The sequence below is a fragment of the Leptidea sinapis genome, chromosome 12 (genome assembly GCF_905404315.1).
Source record: "Leptidea sinapis chromosome 12, ilLepSina1.1, whole genome shotgun sequence".
NCBI lineage: Eukaryota > Metazoa > Arthropoda > Insecta > Lepidoptera > Pieridae > Leptidea > Leptidea sinapis.
In genome coordinates this window covers 3,215,343-3,242,225 of record NC_066276.1, presented here as the reverse complement: position 1 = coordinate 3,242,225, position 26,883 = coordinate 3,215,343, and the positions used below count along the sequence as shown (strand labels likewise).

Here is a 26,883-nt window from a genome sequence, read left to right as displayed (position 1 = left end):
TCTTATTTCGATTTGAGACCCATAATTATTTTTATTTCCAACTAGCTGACCTGGCAAACGTTGTTTTGCCATATAAATTATATATGTGAACCTTCCTTGAGCTTCAACGATTCTACTAAAAAATATTTCATTGAGATCGGTCAAATCGTTTAAGAGTAATTAGGGAACATACAAACATACATTCTCTTTTATATATATAAATAGATTGTTTTGTACGCATATTTTCTATGAGAGAATTTACTGACGCACGGTTTGACAGTTCCACTGTGAAACAATTTTCTTATAACAACAGGGAGTATTTATAAGGTAATAATTCTTGATGTTTTGAAATATTATTGGCAAATTCCTATAAAACAGTACTTTTTTTATTATCTACAGAAAAACGTCTGTCGAGTCAGCTAGTATGTAATATAACCTATTCCGATATGACGATTCTACTATTATAAATAATTGCTTACACATTTAATTATCTATTAGCTAATTGTTTACGTGAATTAATTGTTAATTTGCTGATGATTCAAATTATATCGTGGAGAACGTAATTTGAGCTGTGACCCACATTGTTTTCATATCAAAACCAATTAAATTTACAAAGATCATAAGAGTTCGATTGTTAGTCTAGTGGGAGGCTCCTTAGCACAGGATGCCGGCTAGATTATGGGTACAACGGCGCCTATTTCTGCCGTGAAGCAGTAATGTGGAAGCATTACTGTGTTTCAGTATGAAGGGCGCCGTAGCTAGTGAAATTACGGGGCAAATGAGACTTAACATCTTATGTCTCAAGGTGACGAGCGCAGTTGTAGTGCCGCTCAGAAGTTTTGGGGTTTTCCAAGAATCCTGAGCGGCACTGCATTGTAATGGGCAGGGCGTATCAATTACCATCAGCTGAATCTCTCTCTCATTTTCTCATCTCTTATTTTAATTAAAAAAAAATTGTTGATTTTTTCACGTCAATGCCACTCACTTGCTATTAAAATAATTTTGATAAAAAATGAGTTGCACTGCGAGAATGCCGGCAGAAGTGAAAACTTGAACATTAACGTTGTGCATTTTTTTATATTTTGGAATGGTTAGGGAATAATTTCGCACGAATTGCTTTATTTATCAGTATAAAAGTACTATCATTTATGTGGTTAAATACAATATTCATTTATTACGCTATCGTACACAAAAATGACAATTTATATTACATAAAAAATTTAACACTTCAGAATTATTCAAAAATTTTCACATTAAAACGTATCTCTCAGAATATTTACTTTCATCCATAATTTCAACGACTGTCTTACGAATTACGGTCACGTCTCCTGACACGAGTTTAACATTTTATACATGGGTATGGGATGGCCCAAGAAAAGTTCTCAACGCCGCAAAAGAAGTTTTCACTTCAAAAATCTATAATTTATTACCTGCATCAAATAAGTGCATTAACTGAATAATTATTGAAGTCTTTAATACGGATATTCAAAGCAACATTTCTGATTGGTATTAATATTTTTATTTGATGTAGTTATTGTAATAAACATATAAATTTATTGCTAAAAACTTTATTTATAACGTCGTTATCGTTAAAATTTTTGTTTTTATCATACCTATCTAATTGGGATAGATTAGTAGCCAAGGGCTGTAAGGCATCAATTGCAGCCCGAGATATTTAGCCTATAGTTCGAGAGTTCAATTGATGCTTACACCCGACCTAACTACTCTGCTTTACATCTCGATTGTGAGGTAAGTAGAAAAAAACTGGCATTACAATGATAAATATTGTTAATTGCTTCTTCAGCTTCCATTTTAATCGAATCAGGAGTGCAGTATATATCTTCATCACTTGCAGAACTCATGTTTTTTTCTTAATTATCACGTAATTATAAAATTTTCTATTCCCGACTTTTTTCATCTTTTTTTTTAAATTTTTTTTCAAGTTGTTTATTTTTTTAAATTGATGACTATTATACTCATACAAAGACAAGCTGCTGCGGCTGAATGCATCATGTCTATTGCCAGTATGATGGTTAGATGTACGCGAACTTTTTGAAAGATTGAAGAGTTTCTTTTAATTACTTACCGCTCTAGGACTTTTCAAGCTACATTATTACCCTAGAGCGCTAATTGATCACCTACAAACCCCATTTGGGGGTAATAAGGACCTACTTACTGAATATGAGTGATGTAAATGAGTATTACTTTACGATGAAAGCAAATGCCTTGACAGCTAATTAGCTTTTTATATTTTGAGACAGCATATTGACATAATATGTAAAACATGACATGGTATTTTATAGCATATATAAAAATAATCTCGGATCTCGTTAAGTCAAAAATTTTTTTAAGCTTCCCGCTTGAAAATTATCAAAAAACGGGAAGTTACTGGTCTTATCTAGTTTTTCAAAAATAGATTTTCGTCATATCTAAACGATTTAAGGTCCTAGGAAACTTTCCTGAATATTCCCGCGATGGTGTCCATACCTCTGTATATATTTGTGTGTGTGTGTGTGTGTGTGTGTGTGTGTATGGATCTATGTAAACCTCTTATAACTGTTGAATGGCTCGACCGAGTTCATCGCGGTTGACGCCATTCGAAAGGGCTTGGCCAAACTTATTTTGAATACAATTAGGACCGATTCGGACCGGTAGCTTTAGAGAAATCTCAAAACAACTAAAAAAAATCTATATGTGTTTATTTTGGAATAGTATTTAAACGGCTTTATCGATCGACTGAAAACTGTTTGAAAATCGGTTTATTCATTCAAAAGTAATTACGGTTTAAAAATTTATAAAATAGGGTTTTATTTAACCTTCATCAGACTCTTCGAGCTCAAAATCGTCTTCATATATAATTAATTAATTGTTCATATATCATAAATAATTAATTAATTGTTCTCGTCTGGAAGTTCAAATAAAGGTAATATTCCTTTTTTATATTAATTAGACTTCTGCAATTTTACGAACGAATCTGTAACTTTATCGAACGAATCGAATGACACCTGGTTCATATCTGCTGAGATTATGTAATCAAAAGAACTCTTGTTGACGTTGTAGGCAATTTTACCTGGCATTCCATAAAATACAACCAAATCATGACCACACTAACCACAATATTCAATTCTTATATCTCGCCACGTAATAAATATTGACGGTAGTGTAAAATAATAAAACATCTTTAGTATAGAATAAGAGTATGTGGGTCATGGTGGAGCTCAATAGAGTAATGTGTGATAAGTAAGTGTTAAGGTAAGGATACGATCCAATTAATTTAAGATAGCCTAACAAGAAGTCAACAAATTACAAATCCCATACCAACGTTTTATCTTTACAGCGCAGCGTGTATATTATTTTCAATGGTGTTTTATGCTCTTAATAGTGATTTTTATTATTATAATACTAGAAATAAGGGATTGCTTGTAACTAATTCTAGTAGGCTACATAAGATACATAATAGCTTTAAGGGTAAATGTATACACTTCTATAATAAACTCCCAGCCACTATTCAGGCATTATCTATAAATAAATTTACATGTTTTATAAAAAAATGGCTCTGTCGTAAATCCTATTACTCCACTGCTGAATATCTAAATGATCGGACAGCCTGGGACTGGATTGTGATTATTTTGTAGCGATAGAAATGACTGAACAATATTGTATATTTTTATTGAAAAGAGCGCAAAAAAAGAAATGCTGGGAGATTTTCTTGCGCCACTTCTTCTCTCTCAGAGCGCCAGTATCTAGTAGTTATTAGAAATGACATCAAAAATAATGCTTAAGGAATCAATTTTGAGAAAATAAATGCCTTTTATACCTTTTTATGCCTTTTCATGTCGTTGATTTTGTATTATCTTATTTACTAACGTTTTTTGGCAATTATATTGTTTTATCTTTGAACCCTTAATATTATCTCACTGATTTATAAAGCTTTATCATTCATATCTCAAGATTATATTAGTTATACTTTTGGCACTAAAAACTCGTCTGGAAGACACATTTTTAAATCTGGAGTCCCAAAACGGTCATTTCTCTCATACATTTAAAAAAACCGACTTCAAAAACTGAAAAGAATCATCAAATAACTAAAAATTTAAATTAATAGACTTTACCTTTAATATTAATAAAATTCTATTATTTATATGTGCTACCTATTAATAGCTTTCAAGTCGGTGCCAAGCCCTAAACAAAATAAAACTTAATATTATAAACAGCATACTTACTGTAATTATTAAGGTTGTCTGGCCACGCGTGTCTGTCCGCTTGGGTTGTTTTGTTCTAGACGAAGCTATGCCTCTCAAAGTCACGCGTGGCGAGTGTAGGTACTTACTATTATATTTGGCTTGACACCGAATTCAAAGCTATCAATATGTAGCACATACAAATAATAGTATTTTATTAATATTAAAGGTAAAGGTGTATTAAATTAATTTTTTAGTTATTTTAAGTCGGTATTTTAGACGTAGTTTTTTTTAACTTTTTAGTGTCAGTTAATAATTGTGATATATAATCAAACTAAAGTCGGTAATCAAACTGCGCAATCTCAAGGTGTTGGTGGACGGCGTCTAAATTGGAGTGGATTCAGATTCTCTGGCTTCTGGTGGAGGGGGGGGATAGCCTCATGGTAATTAACCCGGACGAGTCGTTCGTGCTGACGTCATAAGACGGCAGCGTGACTCTCCCACTTCTAAAAAGCCCTTAGTTTCCTCTCACGACACCCTTGTGACTTGGATCCTAGGAAAGCACAGGGATATTTGTTCAATACATTCACAAGCACATCCAACTATTTGTTGAATACATTCACAAGTTATTGCATATTTGTTAAAATTACCCTAAGACGCATTACGAATTTATTAAAAGGTTTGAGGATCTCTTAAAATTTCAAATTACTGAATGGATAATAAATCCAAATAATATCACAGCCATACAAGAAGAGTTTTCCATCAGCACAGTCGTGGAAAGGATCGAAACTCTGAAATTTCGAGTATAGGACCGCTGTGATGCGGAACCGAAACACAATAGTGCTTGCAAAATATAGCTTGGTGACTGAAGAAAAGAATCGCTTCTAGATTAAGGATTGGTCTCCGCTGCGCTCTAACCAGATACCGCAATTCATAAGAGCAATAGGTTTTTTATTGCGGCAACTATTAGATGCTTATGAACGTGGAATCTTGATACTCAATCACTCAATTTTCGAATTCACAGCCATGTAAGTAGAGTTTTCCATTAGCCGAGACGTGGGACTTAACCAGAAAATAAACCAAGGCTATCAGAAATTATACTATTGAAACACAGTATCTTACACTGTAAAAATACGTTACCGCTTTTCCATCATCATGCTTAGTCGAAAAAGGTTTCAGTATACTTTTTTTTTTAATGAAAATAAGGGACGAGACCTGCGGAAGTTCAGCTGATGGTAATTGATACGTGCCCATTACAATGCAGTGCCGCTCAGGATTCTTGAAAAACGGCACTACAATTGCACTCGTCACCTTGAGACGTAAGATGTTAAGTCTCATTTGCCCAGTAATTTCACTATCTACGGTGCCCTTCAGACCGAAGCACAGGAATGTACGGTAAAAATAGGCGCCGTTGTGGTACCCATAATCTAGCTGGCATCCTGTGCAAAGAAGCATCCCACTAAACATTTTGACAATACAAAGAAACCATTTCGGAGAAAGCATTTTAAGGCGTTTTAATTAATTCAACATGTAATGTTACAGTTACATAATTATGGAAACAGTTTTAGTTAGATTGATCATCAGTCACCAGATTCATCACACACATCGATTTTTTAAATTTTAAGCTTTACTTTGCGATTCTAGTGTTTTTATTATTAATGTCAATTAATTATTAATTAGCCTTCAGACTCACTGAATTTTATGTCTTTTTCTTTTGTTTATTTTGATGAACAAAATGATGTCTAGTTTGGTGACAATCACATTTCGTTTAATTGATATGTATTATTTGATTTGGCTATGGAGTCAGTTCATTTATGGGAAAAGAGGTCTGACGCCCAAAATAATTTGGGAATTCCTCTTCAAAAAGAATTACTCAGTCAGCTTATAATTTTATTAAAGTATTATTACCACATGATAAACCCTTTATTGTTATATGCGCTAGCAGGATTCATTTAATTACAGAATATTTACTTATTCAAGAATTTTGTGATATCAATCTCAGCTTCATACATTGGGCAGCAGTAAAGTCGAACTTAGACGTAACTCTTACCCAATCCACTAACACTAACTGCAATTTAGGTTATCTTCTTACAGATTTTATGTCCCTTCATAGCTTTAAACAATATAATAACATCGCTATAAAGGCAACAAAATTTTAGATTTAGTTTTTTGCAGTGGGTCACTGCAAGCTAAAGTACTTCCTTCGGATATCTCGTTAAGTAAAATTGATCCGTATCACCCACCATTACTTTCCGTATTTAATTTCCACAAACAGGAATTACTAAGTCCAAACAAATTATAAAATACAATTTTCATTAATTCAATTCAATTCAATTCAGTTAAGGAAAATTAATTGGGATAACATTTTTGAAACAACGGACACTATTAACCAAATGATAGAGAAATTTTATAGCATTATTAAAGGACTTATGGAAAAAACGTTCCCAAAATGACAGCTAGTAGAGATAGATTTGGTTTACACATAACCTTATCAGGTTAATTAAGGAAAAGGAGGCCTTCCGTCTGAAATACAAAAAATACAAAATGTCCTCTCACAAAATACGATTTTCAAGAAGCTAGAAAAAGATGTCATACTCAAATAAATAGTTGATACGTTAATTATAAAAAAAGTATAGAAGATTTAATTTGTAAAAATAACATGAAAGTACTGTGCTCATTTTTAAAATCTAAAAGAAAAAGTCAGGCAACGGTTTCAAACGTAATGTAACATTTAAAGCCACACAAGTATCGACTTGTAGACATAGATGGTTTGGGAGACGATCTCCCGCATCAATCAGTAACGCTTTTGCTGAACACTTTTCCACAGTTTATACACAACCAGATCATACGGACATTAGAATCAAGCCTAATATAGTTTCAACCACAGATAATAACGCAGTTGCCGATTCAGCAAACAAATCTCTTTTCAAAATTTCTTTAGACCAAAATTCAATAGGAAATGCCTTGAAAAAATTAGACGATAGAAAAGGAGCTGGTCCTGATAAGATACCGGCTAATTACATTAAAAAAAATAAAAACTGCGCTTCATCTCTGTCCTATCCGCTATATCTTATATATAATCGATCTCTGGCCACTGGGATATTTCCTGAACAATGGAAGTCTGCCAATTCCGAAAAGCGGACAAGCGGATGCTATAATGAACTACGGGCCAATTTCTATAGTGTCCATTTTTGGTAAGGTTTCCGAATCTTTGATATGTCCTTATTTTTCTTTTCATTTGAAATCTATTTCAGTTCCTCAACAGCATGGTTTCCGCAATAAAATGTCTACCATAACCAATTTAACCGAATTTACAACTCAAGTAATAGATAATATAGACAAGGGACACCAAGTGGACGCTATATATATATGGATGTGAGTAAAGCTTTCGATCGGGTCAACCACTCAATTTTTATAAGTAAACAACATAACGCTGGCATTCAAGGACTGGACAAGGCTGAACTTTACTGTCTTGGCTCTCGTCGTTTTTGTCGTACAGACAACTACAAGTTATAGTTTGCGGGTATCAATTAGATCCATTCATGGCTCCATCTTGAGTCCCTCAGGGATCCCATCTAGGTCCTGTATTATTTTTAGTATTTATAAACGACTTGTGTAACCATTTAAAATGTTCAAAATTTTCCGTTATTTGCTGGCGACATTTGTCTATTAAAAATTAATTGCCCCTTAATGTTAAAAAATGTCAGCATATAAAATTTACAAAGAAATGAATACCGCTTAATACTTCATATTCTTTAAATAATCTTTTGTTAGATGAAGTGGATGACATCAGAGACCTTGGAATTATTTTAGACAAGAAATTATCCTTCAATACACACATTGATGTAACAATCAATAAATGTTACAAATTATTAGGCTTTGTTTGGCGTAATTGCAAAACGTTTTATTCATGTTTAGCTATTAAAATGGTTTATTTTGCTCTATTTCGTAGCTTATTAGAATACGGCTCCACCGTTTGGAATCAATTCTATAAGGATCCTATCAAAAGAATCGAAAGAATCCAGAAACGCTTTCTTTTTTTGTTGTCAGTACATGAAAAAAAAAACAGTTCGAGTTAACCTCTTATAACGATAGATTACATTTCTTTAATATAACGTCACTAGACAATCGTCGCTGGGTAAATCACAAATTAGACTGTCCCAATATCCTAGCCAAAATTAAATTTTCAGTGCCACGCGAAAGTGCACGTTTCACAAATTTCAAACCATTTATTGGAAATTTATATAGAACTGAACTCGGTGCTAATAGTATTTTAGAAAGGATCTGCCGGGAGCACAATAATCTTTTCAAAACTATTCCTGTTGACATCCACTCCTCCTCCCTCAGCATTACAAAAAAATATTGCAGCAATTTATCAGTGCAGAAACCACATAACTTATGCTTTGTTTTGATTTATATCCAAAATTTAATTTTTAGTTTTTTTTTTTTTCACTTGTTCACTTCTACATTATAATAGTACAATACAATATTTTTTCATTGTAAACTTGCAACCCTGCACTTGTGGAACTCAAAAATGCATGCTGGTTTGCCTTTAACTGGATTTACACCATAATATATACTTATTTTGTTATTTTTATAAGCTAGTAATAGTGTATAATCTGTTGGTGAACCTAAATAAATAAATAAATTTTTGTACCAAATGAATGTCATATTATGTAGATCGTTATTATTGTTAGATATAGTCGTGTTATAAGACAAGCCTTGGAAGATGAAATAAGTGCGCATATTATCACCAACTTCAATACCTCATGCATTTCTCAAATGTATCAACGCATTAAAGTCATTATCCTATTGCATTATGGACCAAAGTCCTACCTCATGGTTTGGAGATAAGTTTCGTTATAAATATGAATATTCAAGAGCTGATTTTGTATCGCATAATCTCCCAGTTCTTGACTTATAAGCAGGAAATAATGCCTTTGTGACAAAAATTAAGTACACTTGATTATCTCAGAAATAAAGCAGTTTCATGAAAAAAATGACTTTTTAAATATTAAACTAACTATTTATTTATTTATTGGTGTACCAGCCGTTTTACATAAAAAAAAAAATTATCTATTTAAATTACATACACAGGATATGAAAAATCATTTAAAAGTAAACACTGCATGCTAATTTCGCTTTTCATTACTTTATAAATCTAAAAGTGAGTGAAAAACTAAAACCAGAGATAAAAAAATATACAAAAATAATTTTCAAGTTTGCAATAACCAATTGAGAATACATATTTTATTCAAACAAAACATATCTTTTAGCTATATTTACAATATTATGACTACATAAAATTAAACCTATTATTGAGAATTGTTTGAAAGATAGTTAGGGAAACAAATAATAAGTGTTTAATTACAAAATAAAAAATACCTAATATATAGTAAAATACCAAAAAGACGGTATTTTATTACTGTTCAATATGGCTGGTAATCTTTGTAATTTTAATAGTCATTTTCATACCTAATGTGGTCAGAGTATAACAACTCTCGCAGCATTTTAATGTAACGGGATGGTAACGGATATAACTCACACTATGCTTATAAGTTATAACCCGTGCCAATAATGAAACGAATCTAAAATGGCGGCAATACAGGCGATGACAGCGAAATATGAGTGGCAGATAGGTGATGTTACATGTGAGAGTGAGAGCGAATCATCATTAGTGGCCGACATTTTAGATTTCGTTTCTTTATTGGCACGGGCTATACTTGTAGCTACTTCGATCTGGTTGAATGGTTCATATTCATATTGTTTTGTGAGAAAAAGTGACTAATAACTAGACGAACGTTATCTTTTTATTTGGGAAAAAAATATAACTTAAAGTCAGCATTGTCGTCAAACATAGTCACAAGCCTGTTACTGGATGAATTGAGAGAGTTGTGTACCAACCGATATTGGACTAATAAAAAGATACTTACCATTATTGATTACAACAAGAATTGAGATAAGTATGGATGATATTGCTTCGTCAGGTCAATTAGAAATGTTTAACTTAAATTCTTGGGTCAGCGGTATTATGATACCTGGCTGATATTACTATATGTGTTAATTTGAATAGTTTGAAAGTATCCAAATAGTTTTATGATTCCACATATTTAAAATTCAATATAATCAAAGAAATTTCAGACAAATATCATGAATGGTACATGTCGGCGTTACGCCATGGTTTCCTTGAATCCCTGGAATCATGAAGAAATACAACACTAAGAATTTCTCAGTTTATTGAAGCACAACTGCTAGTATAGATATGAACAGTCTTTACATAATAAGTCTTTAAATAACCGCTTTTATAGCTTCCGTACAATAGATGAAACAGAGTAGATACAACTTCTTTTAAAACACAAATAAAATTAGGTATTGTAAAATAATTCCTAAATACAGCTCAATAAATGTTTTAGTGAATTTATATAAATTCAAATGATTTATACAGGGTGGACCAAAAGTCTGTTTATAATTGGAATGATGATTAAAAAAAAACTAAGTACAGTAGATCAATATTATTTATTGTTTTCGATAGTAAACAAAAGGGGAATTTATTTCTTAAAAATCACATCATCCATATGCAATCCTTCATTATTCTGGCATTGCTGCAATCTAGAGCAGAAATTTTCGATGACAGCTTTACATGTTTCTGTTGAGATGTTTTGGATTTCTGTGCGAATACGATCCTTTAATTCGTCAAGAGTTACTGGGTTGGTTGGCTGGAATGCAGGGGTTTATGATCACCATGACATAGTGTCACTACAATAACGACAATTTTGTCTATTAACATGCCCATTTAGGTGGAAGTGTGCCTTGTTGAGAAAAAAATGTTTGTAAAACTGGTGAATCGCTCTACCATTTCGTTCGCAAACTGCAACCTAGTGGCATGGTCCTGAGGCATTCCTGCACCATTTGGATGCGGTTTAATACATCATTATCTTGGCACGTTAAGGACAGCAGACCGCTTTCGAGTTGATAGTCCAGGTTGGTCACGAACAGACGATTATACTCGCTCCACGTTTTCGGGGTCCCTCGACGTTCTAGGCCGGCCAGATCGACGTAAATCCATTGTTGAACCCGTCTTCTCAAACTTGAGCACCCATTTTTTAATTAACACACCTGATGGAGCTTGATTTTTGTGTCGTATCTTGTAATGATTGCAAAACTTTCGTTGAGCTAAGGTCGCAGAATCGTTGTTTCGATAGTACTCGCGTACACAAAATGCACGTTGACTACCGCTAAACGACGCCATGGTTCTAAATTCCCATTGGCCCCTCTTGCAATGCGTAACCCTTTCACCCCCCTCCGCCGCCGCTGCTAGACGCGGCAACCGATTCAAATGTAAACGGACTTTTGGTCCACCCTGTATAATAGTTTATTCATTTAATTTGAACAAACATTACGAAGTAAGAAGATGGCGCTGCAAGCAAGTTTCGAAATACAATTAAGAAAGACTTATTGCATAAAATAATAAAGTTTGATACAGAATAACGATATTAATTCTAATACAAATTAATTTGAACACATTACACATTCAATTAAGTATTTTAACAATAAATGAAACATCAAACATCTTCAAACAATTCAAACAGTCAAAACAGTGTCTATTAAATTAGTTAGACCTTAATAAATAACAGTTTTATGTTTACAAATAGCTATTTGTATTTAAATCTTATATATATCAGATATATTTATAATAATATATTCATTTTAACGATAAACTAAAACATAAATATCAATAGTTGCAAACAATTGACGGTAGGTGGCGATTTGCGCCCATATACACCTGGTTTACCGATGGATCCAAAAGTGTTAAAGATGGTTATGATGCTTTTTATGATTTACATTATGATGACATATTTTGTAGCTGACTATTTCAATAATTGTTTTAAGGTGAACACTAATGTATCAATCATGTCTTTGGAACTAATTGCTATCTCTGAAGCACTTAATTATGTACAAAATCTGCCATATAAAAGGTCTTAATCTGCACTGATAGTAAGAAAGCATTACAACATATAGCTCGATGCGCCTCTGGGTGCAGAGGTGTCTCGATAGCTTATGTTATACTCTCAAAGATTTTGGATTTTAATAATAGAAATAAAAAAGAACTTAGATTACAATGGGTTACATCGCATATTGGTTTACGGGGCAATGAGGAGGTTGACAGACTGGCTAAAGAAGCATTAGCCTTCCGTGTGGGTAAAAAGATGTATATTAAACCAGATTTTACTTAATTCTTACCAAAATATAAAAGGAAATGTCAAGATTTATGGGGAGAGTACTTTGATCGTAGATCTTTAGAAAAAGGAATTTGGTAAGAAATTTGCAGTTAAATTGCAGCACCTCCTCATATACCGTGGTTTTATAATGTATAGATTAAAAGGATGTTGATTTTTATTGCTCACAGACTGAGATTAGGACACAAGCCTTTGAATAAGTTTAAATTTTTAATGAAAATTGCGGAGTCACCTCTATGTGATTCATGTGGAACAATTGAGGATGTTAAGCACTTATTAAATGAATGTGTCCGATTTCAGTCTAGTAGAGACAAAATTGTAGGATTTATGGGTTTGAACAGATTTGATGCGGGCATGTTTGTAAATATACTTGCCCGTCCTGCATCTAAGTATGCCATGAGTCTGTTTGAATCCATAAGTCTTATTTGTTGAACACTGTAGGTATAACTTGCTTTTCCTTTTATTAACTTTTTTTTAGTTTGTTAAGTTAAGAATATTGTTTTTCTTTTGTTTTTTTAATGTCCTTAGATTATAATGGGGTTGACATGTATTTACGTATAAAAGCCCCTAAATGAATAAAGAAAAAAAAATATAATAAGAGACGAGACGTGCAGGACCTTCAGCTGAAGGTAATTAATACGCCCTGCCCATTACAATGCAGTGCTGCTCAAAATTGTTGAAAAATCCAAAAATTTTGAGCCGCACTACAACTGCGCTCGTCAACTTGACACATGATGTCAAGTCTTTTGGACCGAAACACAGTAATGCTTACACATTACTGCTTCACAGCAGAAATAGGCGCCGTTGTGGTACCCAAAATCTAGCCGGCATCCGGTGCAACGGAGCCACCCACTGGTTAAAGTGATACGCCCTGTATATATTAAGTAAGTTAAGTATTTAAATTAAGCAATTAGGGGACTTTAATATATCCAATATAAGCTGGTTTTTTGATGAAAATAATAATTTAAAATTTAATAAAAATAATGATAGGAAGGCTATATTGTTATTGGATTTTATGAACTTATCGGTGTTGTTCCAAAGCAATGGTTGTTTCAGTGTGAATAAGAATATTATACTTGTCTTGGTTTTAACTAACTCTGAATGTGAAGTTGTAGCTTCACCTTTTCCACTTACAGTCGAAGATGCCCACTATAAATTTTTGGTAATCACTCTTACATTATCTCAAACTGGATTTTTAAAAGAGAAAGAGCAAACGCTAGAGTGCCCCAAGGCTGTGTGCTATCTCCCACGGTGTTTCTTCTGCATATCAATGATATGTTGGACACCTCCAACATACATTGCTATGCAGACGACAGCACTGGTGATGCCGTATACACGGGCCTTGCAGGTCTCTCTCGGGAAAACGTCGATCAGTGCCGGGAGAAACTTGTGTCTTCTATCGAGAAGGTTGCGGAATGGGGTAAATTGAACCTTATCCAATTTAACCCCCAGAAGACTCAAGTTTGCGCGTTTACTACAAAAAAAACCCCATTTGTCATATCACCGCTCTTCGATAACACTTCCCTTAAAGCCTCGCCTAGTATCGGAATACTGGGTCTCGAAATCTCGAGTGATTGCCAATTCCGTGGCCATCTGGAATGTGGGCGGCGTTGATCACTTAAGACCAGGTGACCCATACGCTCGTTTGTCCTCCTATTCCATAAAAAAAAAGAGCGTCTTGTACTTATAAGTCATGCAAGTAATTTTGAGATGTTACGTAAAGGCTTGTTAGAAATTAATTGGGACACAATGCTTACAAACATAGAATAATAACGCTCAGAACGATAGTTTCATTCATAGTTCCTGTTAATATAGAAGTAACATTATAATTAATGTGTGCGTGAGCGTCACATACTTACACTAGCCAACACGCACACAGACAGCCAAATAATGTTGCAAGTGAATAGACATTTCCCTAAATCAGTAAATTGTATGAAATACTAGATTACATGTAATAAAGAAAGAAGAAATAAAATATAAATTAAGAATTTAATAAAAACATCGCGTATTTAATTATTATTGCAACAATTTTTGAAGTAATATATTTTATAGTATGTAAAGAAGTTCTTTAGAATCGTTCTTTTTTGAAACTCGATGAAACGAAAAAGTGAGACGATAGAGGCGCTGTTTCCAGCTCTAACCGAAGTTCTCTAGGGTGCAGAGAACGAATTTGGAATAATTTTTGAAATCCAAGATGGCCGCCGTGCAAAATTATGATTTCAACAATATGGATATCGTATCCGAGGTTCTCGAGGGTGGAGAGAACGAATTTGGAAACATTTCTGAAATCCAAGATGGCCGCCGTGCAATATTATGATTACAACAATATGGATATCGTATCCGAGGTTCTCGAGGGTGCAGAGAACGAATTTGGGATCATTTTTGAAATCCAAGATGGCTGCGGTGAAAATTGTTGTGCCACATGGAACTAAAATCGTTGATATTATAAATTTGCGCGGCGGCCATCTTGTATTTAAAAAAAATACAAAATGGCGCGTAACCGTGACGTTAGCCTATAAAACTTCTCTCATACGTCGATAAAGAAGCTTCACTTCAAAAACATACGGACTTATTGAGAACCTCCTCCTTTTTTGAAGTCGGTTAAAAGGAGTGTCCGTTAATGTTCCCACGAGCTCAACTTTTTCCATACATATGGTAAATTCAGTAATTTAAAAGAAATATTTATAGTGACTATTCAAAGCGCTTAGTTTAAGCCTAACTGAATTAAGATTATTTGACTTTGAATACGTATAACATCATGTGGCGTCGTACATTATAGGCTCCTTTCAATATCTACCAATAAACACAAAAAACTATCCCAGCGGAGGACCTCGGGGTATATAGTACTTTCATAGCTGGCAACATATTTTTTTAATGGCGTCTGTTTTGTTTACAAAATATGTTGCTGTTTTGACGAATATAATATTAGCTGAAATAAAAGTTGTGAAATAGTATTTAGGTGTGAAATGTGATTTCTTATCATAATTTTTTATTATAAGACGCTATGTGACACCCTTTCACTGCACAGTTAGTAATATTTCAATTAAATTTCGCGCTGATTGTCCTGGACGTGGACAGAATGACACTGACGCAGCGGGAAGCGTATGTGGTCATAAACGACCACATTGAAAACTGTTTCATTTCGCTTGGTTCACTCACGTTCTAAGCGTTATTATTCTGTGCTTATTATTATTGGTATTTATAATTGTATAAATACCAAACAAGCAGTAACCTATTTCTATTGAATTACATATCTTGATTGTGGTTTAAGACATTTATTGTTCCAAGGAATTTCCACTCAAATGGAACTTACAGGCTATTTTATAAAAATTAGGTTACAAAATTGCTAAATTGCTAAAAATGCTATTATATGTATTTTAACCGAGCTTAAGAGAATATCAAAGCATTTACTCGCTTTTTTTTGAATTTATCAAGTCTAAATTGCGTGATAACGGTATACCGTCTCACATGACTATCGACAGATTTCCTCAAATGACCCAGAAACAGTTAGTAATATGTTGTACGATTATTTTACCTCCGTGTTTGTTCCCACCAGTATTGTAAGTGAACAGAACCTATGAGTACACCTGAAGCAAAGAGTATATTAACATATAGGGAAAAGAGAGCCCTCTATGAGCTGTCTATTTGAAAACTAGCGCCATCTGGAGATTGGCCCCGAAAATAACTATATATAAGCTCAAAATTATAAAATTCATTTTTAATGTTGTGACGAAATTAAATAACTTTCTATATATCTACTATATATATGTATCTACTTTTTAATATAGGTATTGCAATTTTTTACCATGTTGAAATTGCGCGTAGAGTTAGTTATTTAATTTTGTCACAACATAGAACATAAAGTATAGATTTAGTAGTGTAAATATGCAAAATGGAACACGAGAGCTACATACATGCGCAAACGCTAGAAGTAGCCGCCATTTTATGACCAGTGGGCAGTGACACAAATAAAGAAAAGTTGAAAGGTTTCAAAGCGAGTGACAGCTGACAAAGCTTTCATTTTCGGGCCAACTAACAGATGGCACTACTTTTGTCTTCTGAAAACGTCACTTTAAGGCGTCTGTCCCACCCCTGACCTGAAGTGATGGGGATTCATTCACTGTTGACATTTCCTCAGTAAATATTACACGAAAAATAGTCATGAAGCTACAACAAGTTGTAAACATAAACGAAGGTGCAGGCGTAGATGAGATTCATCCTATTACTGTATCTAGATTAGCGAAAGAATTATCAATTCCCCTGACCATAATTTTCAAAAAATCTCTGGCAGAGGGCTGTTACCCAACTATCTGGAAACAGTGAGGTTTATAACATTAAAAAATAAGAAATTGTTTAGAATTGAAAGAGCGACCTCTCAAGTCAATTTCCTAATATGGAAATATTGGGGTTGAGCAGGTTATCAACTGTAAAGTAGATCCTGTAAATGAAGCCACAACCTGAGAGCTGAATAAGACATACAGGATTTATCTACGACTCGAATGGTTAGCTCAGTTGGAAGAGCACTCGCACGGAACGGCAGAGGTCGCGGGTTCGAGTCCCGCATCGTTCATAAATTTTGTTTTCAAATATAATTGTGTAATTAATTCCAGAAGTGAGGATAATCACTTTTAAAAAATATAAATTAATAATAACAGAGACTCAATTTAAATTATTATAAGCAAGCCAAGATACCAGTGGGAGGCTCCTTTGCACAGGAAGCCGGCTAGATTATGGGTACCACAACGGCGCCTATTTCTGCTTTGAAGCAGTAATGTGTAATCATTACTGTGTTTCGGTCTGAAGGGCGCCGTAGCTAGTGAAATTACTGGGCAAATGAGACTTAACATCTTATGTCTCAAGGTGACGAGCGCAATTGTAGTGCCGCTCAGAATTTTTGGGTTTTTCAAGAATCAATTACGAACCAGCTGAACGTCCTGCTCGTCTCGTCTCTCATTTTCATGCCAATCAGCCTTATAAATGAAGTCTGAATAAGAAGGTGGTAAGCCTTATAGTTAAATAGAACAGTTACTGCTAAAGCTCGTTAGTAATAAAGTGATCGCTTCGTTTCTGGGACACGCAACTTGTGAGCCACACATCAGCGTGACATGAACGGATATTGGAAGCGTGCTGAACACGTTTCTGAGATCCTTGCGTGACACATGATAGCTTAGACACTGACGGCTCTATTGACTCATCACCAGCATGGCTTGCTACGTCGCTATTAGTCGCCCGTGACCACACATGCTTCAACTTCAAAGCACGTGAAACGTCGAGATAAATAAATAATTTTAATCGAAATACATAAAAATTTAAGTGGTGAGGGAAAATAAAATAGTATTTTTGTTACGAATCCCTCTATATCACGGATTTTACACTATAGGTACCTACTCTTCTTTCATATTTCAAATAAAACTAATAAAACATTCATTATAAACACTTTTTATTCTAGTGTTATATTATTATGTCATAATAATAATGTGTTTAAATATTATTATGGAATTACCGAAGAAAAGATATACCTCCTCGCTCTATACTTGAAGTCTGACTGTACACCACTACAATATGATGCAGAGTTCTCCGAAGCAATCCGAAACATGCGAGTACTAATGACTTGTTTGATTTGACTGATTGACTTGAGTTAGACAAATGAATCGATCGAGTTATGATTTCGATTTTGATGAAATTTGGTACAGCGATAGACTATAGCTTGGGAAAGGACATATGCTACATTTTATCCCGGAAAAATCCATGGATCCCGCGGGATTTGTGAAATACTGAAATTCACGTTGATGAGTTATAACTAAGTCTGCCATAGCAATCTCCCTCGAGATAAGATTCATATAATAATATGTAGGGAACGGGAGCGAATACGAGAACCAGAACTAGAATAGGACATGAGATAATCTTCAAAACCAAACTTGCTTATTATTTTTTAAAAACCCTTTATCTACGCGGACGATGCCGTGGGCATCAGCTAGTTTTAAATAAATGCACAACTCTATTGGGTAGGTAAGTATATAGCCATAATACAGTATAAAATGAACACTTAAATAACAAAACAATACCTACGTTCATAAAAAATGGATATAGTGGAAAATATTATATCTATTATTGAGTTTGTTTTTCTCTGCGCCATTCGGTTGATGTATCATGTTCAAATAATATCCGTTTATCTTTTTCGCTTTATGTCCGTTTTTGCGGGAACAATCCCGGCTCAAAGTGATATAGACGGGCTTTAGGTTGATTTGTGATTCATATTTTCGATTCTTTTCTCATTTTGTTGTTGATAACAGATAAACAATCGTATTGTCACGTCCTCTTATGTCAATGATCAATTATTAATAGCAGATTTATTGAGCGAATCCTGATTTAAGTAATGAAACAGAAAATGAAACGCACAACTTCGTAACTCAGTTTCTGTGATATAACATAGTAATTAAAAAATCTTTAAATAGAATATCTTTGCGATAAAATTATAAGTTTTTCTTTGTTTGTGTAACTAGAGACACTTAATGCAATAAACACATTTAATTTGTGAATTGGGTATTGCGTATTATTAAACTCTATATATACATAGGCTGCACTAAAAGTATCGCGAATGGAATATTTTCACTGTTCCTGTCATATTAAAATCTTTTTAATTGAAAACTCGTTTATTTTACACACCTTCCTTAAAGGTCCTGTGATTCCTCTGGTGCTGCAAGAGATTGTGGGCGGCGGTGATCACTTAACAACAGGTGACCCGTGCGCTCGTTTGTCCTCCTATTCCAAAAAAAAACTATTGTTGAGACAGAATTTTGAATTTCAACTCGATTCAATTATTATAATTATTAAAAACAAACCTGTTTTACAAAATATTCTAAATTAATATGTGCTATTTATATTCAAACAATTTGTTATGTTTTTAAAGTGATAACCCTCACTTCTTATACACAAATAAAATTTGAAAACAAAATTTTATGAACGATGTGGGACTCGAACCTACGACCTCAGGCTTCCGTGCCAGTGCTCATTTTATTTGTGTATTTATATTTATTTAAAAATTGAGCCGATTGATATATGGAGCCAGATTCCAAAAAAATTTTTTTATTATTTTTGTTTGGATTAATTTTGTTTTGTTTTTGTACACAGACTTCGTTTACCTCGCCTCGCTCAAATATACACCGCAGCAAAGTGGTACGACCAGCGACTGCGGCATTCTAGTTTACTGTATTGTGTGTAGTGTCACATTAACAAAATATTTAGTATTTTCAAATCGAACACTTATTTTATCGAGTGTATTGAAGATTTTTGGATAATAGATCACAATTAACTTAAAAAATTATAATTGAATTTATTCCTTTACAGCATTTAATATTAACATGGTTAGTTTTTTTAACAGTGTAACAGTTTATATTAACTGTTATAACTTGTAACACACTAAGCGATATCTTCGCAGTTACCGTCGCACGCTCTAAGGTTATTGTTATTAGCTATCTGATAAGATTTTGTCTAAATAAAAAATTTTTTAAAGGATTACAACGCGTGTAATTGTACTCTTTAATATTTTTGTTGTATTTGTTACATTTGGACTTTTCTTCTTGAAGAAGATATTTCTAATAGATGAAAATGATAGCGATAGAGTACAAATAAAACATAGTAAAAGTATAATTTTTTAACTATGGAAAATAAATAAATCTCAAACAATAACACGAATAATTATTTTATATTTTATATTTTTTTTTATTAAATATCTTTATGTTTTATTTCCATATAAATCGAATAACAACTACAAGTTATTACCTAAAGCCTACCTATGTTATTTAATAATATACAGACATAAGACGTTAAAAAATATAAATATTATTCGTTTTCGTACGAGAAACGAAATTGAAACAAAAACTTTTTTGCACACTTGCACAAACGACATTTGAGCCAGGTGTCATGTTGATTCGCCCGAGTTGTACCATAGAAATAAAATGTACCTACCTAATAAAAATGACAGCCATGACACGCAAAAGTGTTTCAGTTTAATAGTCCTTTATCAATTGGATATTATAATTGATAATTGAAGCCAAATAATGTCGATAAACTATTGACAGTATCGATATTTTCAATACACAGCAATACTGTTTCTCAAAGAAAAATTTAAAGAAATAAATATTATGACTGTTCATTGTCAGTACATTTATGAAAATTTAATATATGTTCACAAAAATCGTCACCATTTTGCTCTTAATAGTGATTTTCATTATTATAACACTAGAAATAAGGGATTGCTTGTAACTAATTCTAGTAGGCTTCATAAGATACATAATAGCTTTAAGGGTAAATGTATACACTTCTACAATAAAGTCCCAGCCACTGTTCAGGCATTATCTATAAATAAATTTAAATGTTTTATAAAAAAAATGGCTCTGTCGTAAATCCTATTACTCCACTGCTGAATATCTAAATGATCGGACAGCCTGGGACTAGATTGTGATTATTTTGTAGCGATAGAAATGACACGATAGAAATGAAAAGAGCGCAAAAAAAAATGCTGGGAGAGTTTCTTGCGCCACTTCTTCTCTCTCAGAGCGCCATTTGTTTCCGAAGCGGTAGTAGTATCTAGTAGTATAAGAAATGACATCGAAAAGAATTCTAAAGAAATCAATTTTGAGAAAATAAATGTCTTTTATGCCTTTTGCCTTTTTACTATAGTATAATTGAACCTAAATATTCAATCGATAGTTCGACAACATCAGCCCGCACGCACGACGCCTCGTTGGCCCAGTAGCATATTGCAGCGCGGTCGCGCGGCCAGCGAATAATAGCGGGGGCCGATAGGTGCGGGCAAAACATCTCGCTTCGCCCAGATACTCAAGGCTGTTGGCAGATACAGCACCCTTAATGGAAGATTGCTAGAACTCGCCACCACCGAAAACAGTAGTTGAATTACAAAAAAAATTGTTTTCTAATTTACTACTATTTGAAACTTATGTCAAATGACTGCGCGTTTCATACAAAATGGAAACTAAAATGCAATTTTTATCCAGGCAGTCCCGCCTCTTATTGCGTAGTATTTACATCCTGTTTGATAATGTACGTTTATTCAACACTTTATAAAGTCGATAACTTTTTTAAAACTAACTTTATAGCTTTCCGTATCCAAAGGGTAAAACGGGACTTCAGTTCCCGGCTGAATTTCGTGATGACGTATTTCTATTATTGCTCAAATACTAAAAGACTAAATATTTTTTGTTCCCACACCACAAACCTGATTTTTTAATAGATAATGGTACTACTTGGCCGGTTTTTAATTTTTGGATTTTAACTCACAATACTTTCTAGTGATGCAATTTAGCGTTTTAATCTTCTGCATTTTTGTTGCAAAGCTTTTAATTATTTGAAACGTTGTGAAAATTATTTTACAATATTCTCCTGAAGTGTATTTTTCGACGACTTTCATCAATACACGGCGCAGAAAATGATTCAGAAGTACTTACAGGCACATTATCTCTTGATATTTATGGTTGATCTCCAACAGATTGAAGGTTTCTAGTGATACTCAAAGTATCATTTCGAACTTCTTTGAAGATTCCTGTAATTCAAAAACAAAAAATAATATGTTTTGTACAAAAAAGAATATAAAACTTAATAAAATTGTTTCAATATCAAAATAATATTAAAATAATAATTTTGCCCATTTGTTTGTTTATTCCGGGTAATCTCCAGAACGACTGACCAATTTTGATGAGATTTTCCGGTGAAATAATAACTAAACTGTAATAAAGGAAAAACAGAAAAAATAAAACTTAGACAGAAATGATTGGTGTCCATTAATATGTTGCTTACTTTGGATTATACCTTTTGTAAATAAGTAGGGTAACTTTAGAATATGGTCGGCATGGCATCTCTGCAAAGAACTTTTCTTTCTTGCCCTCCTCATAACAATTTGAAACAATATGTTTTGAGCTAAGCAGAGAATGATTTGAACGCTTCATTTTTTTACAGAGCCGCGTGGATCCTTCACAAAAATATGAAATAATATAATCGATAGAAATAAAAAATGGTTTTCTTATATTATATACCTTAAACAAGGGCATGGTAATTTTTTTACAGCCCCCAGAGTTTACGAACATATAAATTTGTAGTTATATCGGGTAATTAATAAATATAATCTACCTATTTGATTTAAAGTAGTATAATATTTACTGTATATTGCTGTATATTTTCTGTATAGTACTGAACTGTACTGTATGCTTATCGCATCGATAGCAAAATTGTGAATGTGAAATTGTGAAACTAATATTTTGCATATTTTTTCTAAAAAATGGCTATAATATGAGTTTATATATTTAAATACGGAAAGCATAACCATAAGCGTTTCACAAAGTAAATTTAAATGTCAATATTACATATATTTAATTGCAGTTAATAGCATTTTAATAATGTCGTAAGTTGAAGAGCGGCATTCATTAGGCACGAAAATCAGAAATAGTCAAATTGTTCTAAGTTTTTAAAAAGCAAATATTTTAATTTTTTATATACATGTGCTTAAATAATCAGAATATATTATGTAAAACCCATGGGGCCCCATGCGCATAATTTTTTTTTTTTGTTGACCGGTGTAATTGCTCTGAGATCCAAGAAGTTGACTGGTTGACTGACATAATATGACAATTACACAACAGACGAGGTGAACCGTGAATGAAGTTACTAGTTAGTCAACTGTCGAACCAGTTGACGTCTGACGACTTCAACCGGTTTGAGTTCTGACAAGCGAAAAGTATAGAAATTGTATATTTCTAATCTGAATTTTTAATTTTGAAAACAAAACAAAGAAGTAAAATATCAAATATAAATAGTGCATATTTTATGAAATATAACTGGAAAATGCATTCATGCATAGTAAAATAACGTATACGAAATATATATATTATATTAGTTTACAATTTAAATGTCTCTAGTAAATTTTAAGCACGGTAAGTTTATCCATTCAACATTTAAACGACTATTAGGTAATAATTACTCACTAATTATTATGTTTTATATTCTTTACAAAACAGATAGACTAATCAGTTTGTTAGTCTTAAGAAAAATGACGTCCCTAAGCGGTATTATCGCAAAAACAATCCAAACAAAGCTTCAGTCAGCTTTAGAGACCAAATATCTTGAGGTGATAAATGAGTCATTCATGCACAATGTTCCAAAGGATGCTGAAACACATTTCAAAGTTGTTGTAGTATCGGAAAAGTTTGATGGACTACCAATTATCAAGGTGAGACAAATATTTTAATGAAAAATTTAGGGTGCCAGAATTGAGCTTTAGACTTTTTACTATACAAATAAGCAAATAGCCAGTAAGGACCTTTAAAGTCCTCAGACACCAAAATTGATGTAGTATCCGAAAAGTTCGATGGAATTCAACTTGACAAGGTGAGACAAATATTCTTTCAAAATTTGGGCTGCCAAAACTTTTGGTTTAGACTTTTTACTATACAGATAGCCAGTAACTTTAACCAATGACCTTTAAAAGCTGCTAGATGGCTGCTAAAATCACATTTCCTTAAGAACTTTGTAATACATGGAAATAACTGTCACATAGATTAAATTGTTTCTACCTTTGTCCCATAAATATAATATTGACACATTAAATTTGGTTATTTAATTAGTAATGGGCAGTTGCAAGCTGATATGTTCACATCCCTGTTTTCATATCTAGTTTCTATAATGTCACCATGTAGGCTTTTTCCCTTAAGTTTCTTTGACACCATCAGATAGTTGAGAGTTTGATTTTTTTTAACAATTGCATGACCTGAGGTTATGATAATATTGCCCCCTAGGTTTATATCCATTCTAAGATTATTTCCCTAGGTGCATATTCAATTATAAGAAATATTAAGGAATATCTATACTACTACTAACATTAGCAGATAGTTGTATTTTGAAGTGTATAACTCAACCGGATGTCACTGAAAAAGCAGCCTGTCCTGCATGTATCAAGCTGTGTATAATATAGATTACCAAAAGTCTCCATTGCAGAACATCATACCCCAGTTAACTCAGATAAATCATATTTTGTGAAATGGTGTTTTTTCATACTTTTGTAATAAATGATTTAAGCTTTATTCCAAATAGTTTTAATAGCTGATCTACATAGTCTGTTATGAAAGTTGCTAATGAATATTAGATTAAATCAATGTATTTCTACAGAGGCACCGGCTTGTCAATGATATACTCAAAGAAGAATTACAAAGTGGTGTGCATGCTCTCTCTATTATAGCAAAAACACCAGAACAGTGGGACAAGAGTGATAAAGTTGTAGAGAGCAGTCCGAATTGTAGAGGTGGATTTGGAAGATGATTATGAAGTTACGTAATTGTAAATTAGTTAATAAATAACTTTAGACAGCCATGTGTTTGAGAATTCTCTAATTCTATTTATTCATATTTGATTAAATTTGATTAGCTTGTTTATTGTAATGCAACATTTTCACAGACTGATTGTGGAATTTGATTGGAATGATGATTTAAAATAAATAATATTAAGTCAACAGTGGAGTATATTAATCTAAGAAATACCTTGTCTAAAACCGCATTTGTTTTTTAATGGTATATTGTAATTTTGTGTCATTTAGAGCAAGCCTTATCTTCTGAAACTGAGCTAGAATTTGTAATCCAAGAGGTTCAGATCAAAGGTAGACAAGTGTGATTCTTCAGCTCTCATAAAGTTCTGAACATTGACTTCTAGCCATGCTTGGGGTTAGTTCATGCCTTGTGGCCAGGTGCATTCATACTGGAAAGTCCAAGGTACATTTTTAAAATTATTCAGAATATAACTTTGGTCAGTCTCTTGATACACTTTCCTGAAGTCTTAAACACAGAAATGACATAGACATATTTTATTTCACATCATCATCACACAATTTAATTTACAAAGTTTTATTATACACCTTTTGGCGAGACAACACATCCTGAGGATGCCTCGTGTAGAGGCGAAACACTTGTCAAATTGTTTTAAAAACAAATATTGGCAGAATTAACACTAAAGAAAACTTATATCATTTGTATAATTATGGATTTCCGCAAAGTAACGCCTAATTCAATAAATTTTCATAACAATATCGCTTAAAGTTAAGTAATATTTGTGAACATAATTATATAATTAACAATACAATCAACAATGATGTGAAAATGGACACCACTCAGCGTATGCTGTAGCAAATGCTACAGTGCTAGTTTTCAGTGTAGCCCATTACGAGACAAACTCGCGAATGAAGCATTGTTAGATAAGAGTTAAAACACTCCCTACTAAATCATGACTGATGCAGAATAATGTGCATTGCACTTTCAAATCACTTGTGAAGCTTCTTTATAAGTACACACTTTACCATTTTGGTTGCTGTAGTACTCGAAAAGAATGTGGGAAACAGCTTACACATTCCCAATTTGTCCTTTGTCAGTTTTTCAGCTATGTCGTAACCAATCATGCTCCACTTTTTCAAAAATGGCTCACATTTTATCCGTAATATTATTTATTATATTATCTGGGCGACAGGAGCGAGGTGCATCTTTAAAATCAAAATTTCCAGATTGAAAACGGTTGAATCAACTTTGTGCTACTCTTACTGTTAGTAGCATTAGGTTCATAAATGACACAAATTATTTTCGCTTTTTTAATATTATATAGGTAATAAAATATTATAATGTATCGGATTTCTTCATAAGATTCACTCATTTCATCAGAATAAACTAGCGTATTATAGACGATCCGGCAGCTTGATAATGTGTGACCACTTGCGATTTTTTCAATACTTCTTTAATACTCAAAATACTAAGGTGCTTATGCCAATGTATTTCTGATTGTACTTGTCAATCAAAAACGGTCATATTCATTATATTGGTTCGAGTTATTAAGTCTTTTGTTGGGCGATGTATATGCTTCTACAATATGATCCCAGAAAATGTACAAAACAAATGTGTTACGAAATTTAAAAGAATTGTTAAAAAACGTTTGTGTGGGAAAAGTTACTATAGCATAAACGATTTTCTTAATGACACCACGGACTGGGAATAAAGCGGCCTCAGGCTCTTTAATTATAAATATTTATTGTATGATATAACATTGTAATCCATATTTTATATTAAAAATAAAAGCCCACTGAGTTTCTTGCGCCCATTCTTCTCAAGTCTGAGGTAGTCTCTTTTGAATCGGTGGTAGTTTTTGACGTTCAATAAGTGATTTTAAATCCTATTTTGAATAAAAATATTTTTAAATTTGAATTCACAATATTTTTGCTTTCTTTTCTATCTTTCTGTATCTCCATTATCCTCTTGCACACTCTGTCTATACGCTTGTATATTGTGTGTGGCATATTATTCATTATAAAAATGTTAGCTGATACCAAAACTCTAACTCTAATAGTCAGGGTAGCAAAACAGGTATGTTATTATAAGAATTAATATCTATAAGTGTTTTTTTTTAACTAAGACACAGTAATGGGATATGCAAAACGAGGATAT

The 26,883-nt window shown here is 33.0% G+C and overlaps 1 protein-coding gene across 1 annotated transcript; it reads left to right on the top strand.

The window, feature by feature from the left end:
* Window positions 1-23,098: 23,098 nt before the first annotated feature.
* LOC126967065 (DNA-binding transcriptional regulator BolA) lies at window positions 23,099-24,771 on the top strand. Its single transcript, XM_050811399.1, has 3 exons — window positions 23,099-23,343; window positions 23,428-23,639; window positions 24,575-24,771. The coding sequence occupies exons 1-3, from the start codon at window positions 23,319-23,321 to the stop codon at window positions 24,722-24,724; spliced, it is 387 nt and encodes a 128-aa protein (XP_050667356.1). The 5' UTR covers window positions 23,099-23,318; the 3' UTR covers window positions 24,725-24,771.
* Window positions 24,772-26,883: the final 2,112 nt, after the last annotated feature.

Coding starts and splice junctions, on each gene's coding strand:
- LOC126967065 (XM_050811399.1), top strand. CDS start 23,319: ATGTCTCTAGTAAATTTTAAGCACG. Junction 23,344..23,427: donor TCTAGTAAATTTTAAGCACG/GTAAGTTTATCC, acceptor TTTACAAAACAG/ATAGACTAATCAGTTTGTTA. Junction 23,640..24,574: donor ATGGACTACCAATTATCAAG/GTGAGACAAATA, acceptor GTATTTCTACAG/AGGCACCGGCTTGTCAATGA.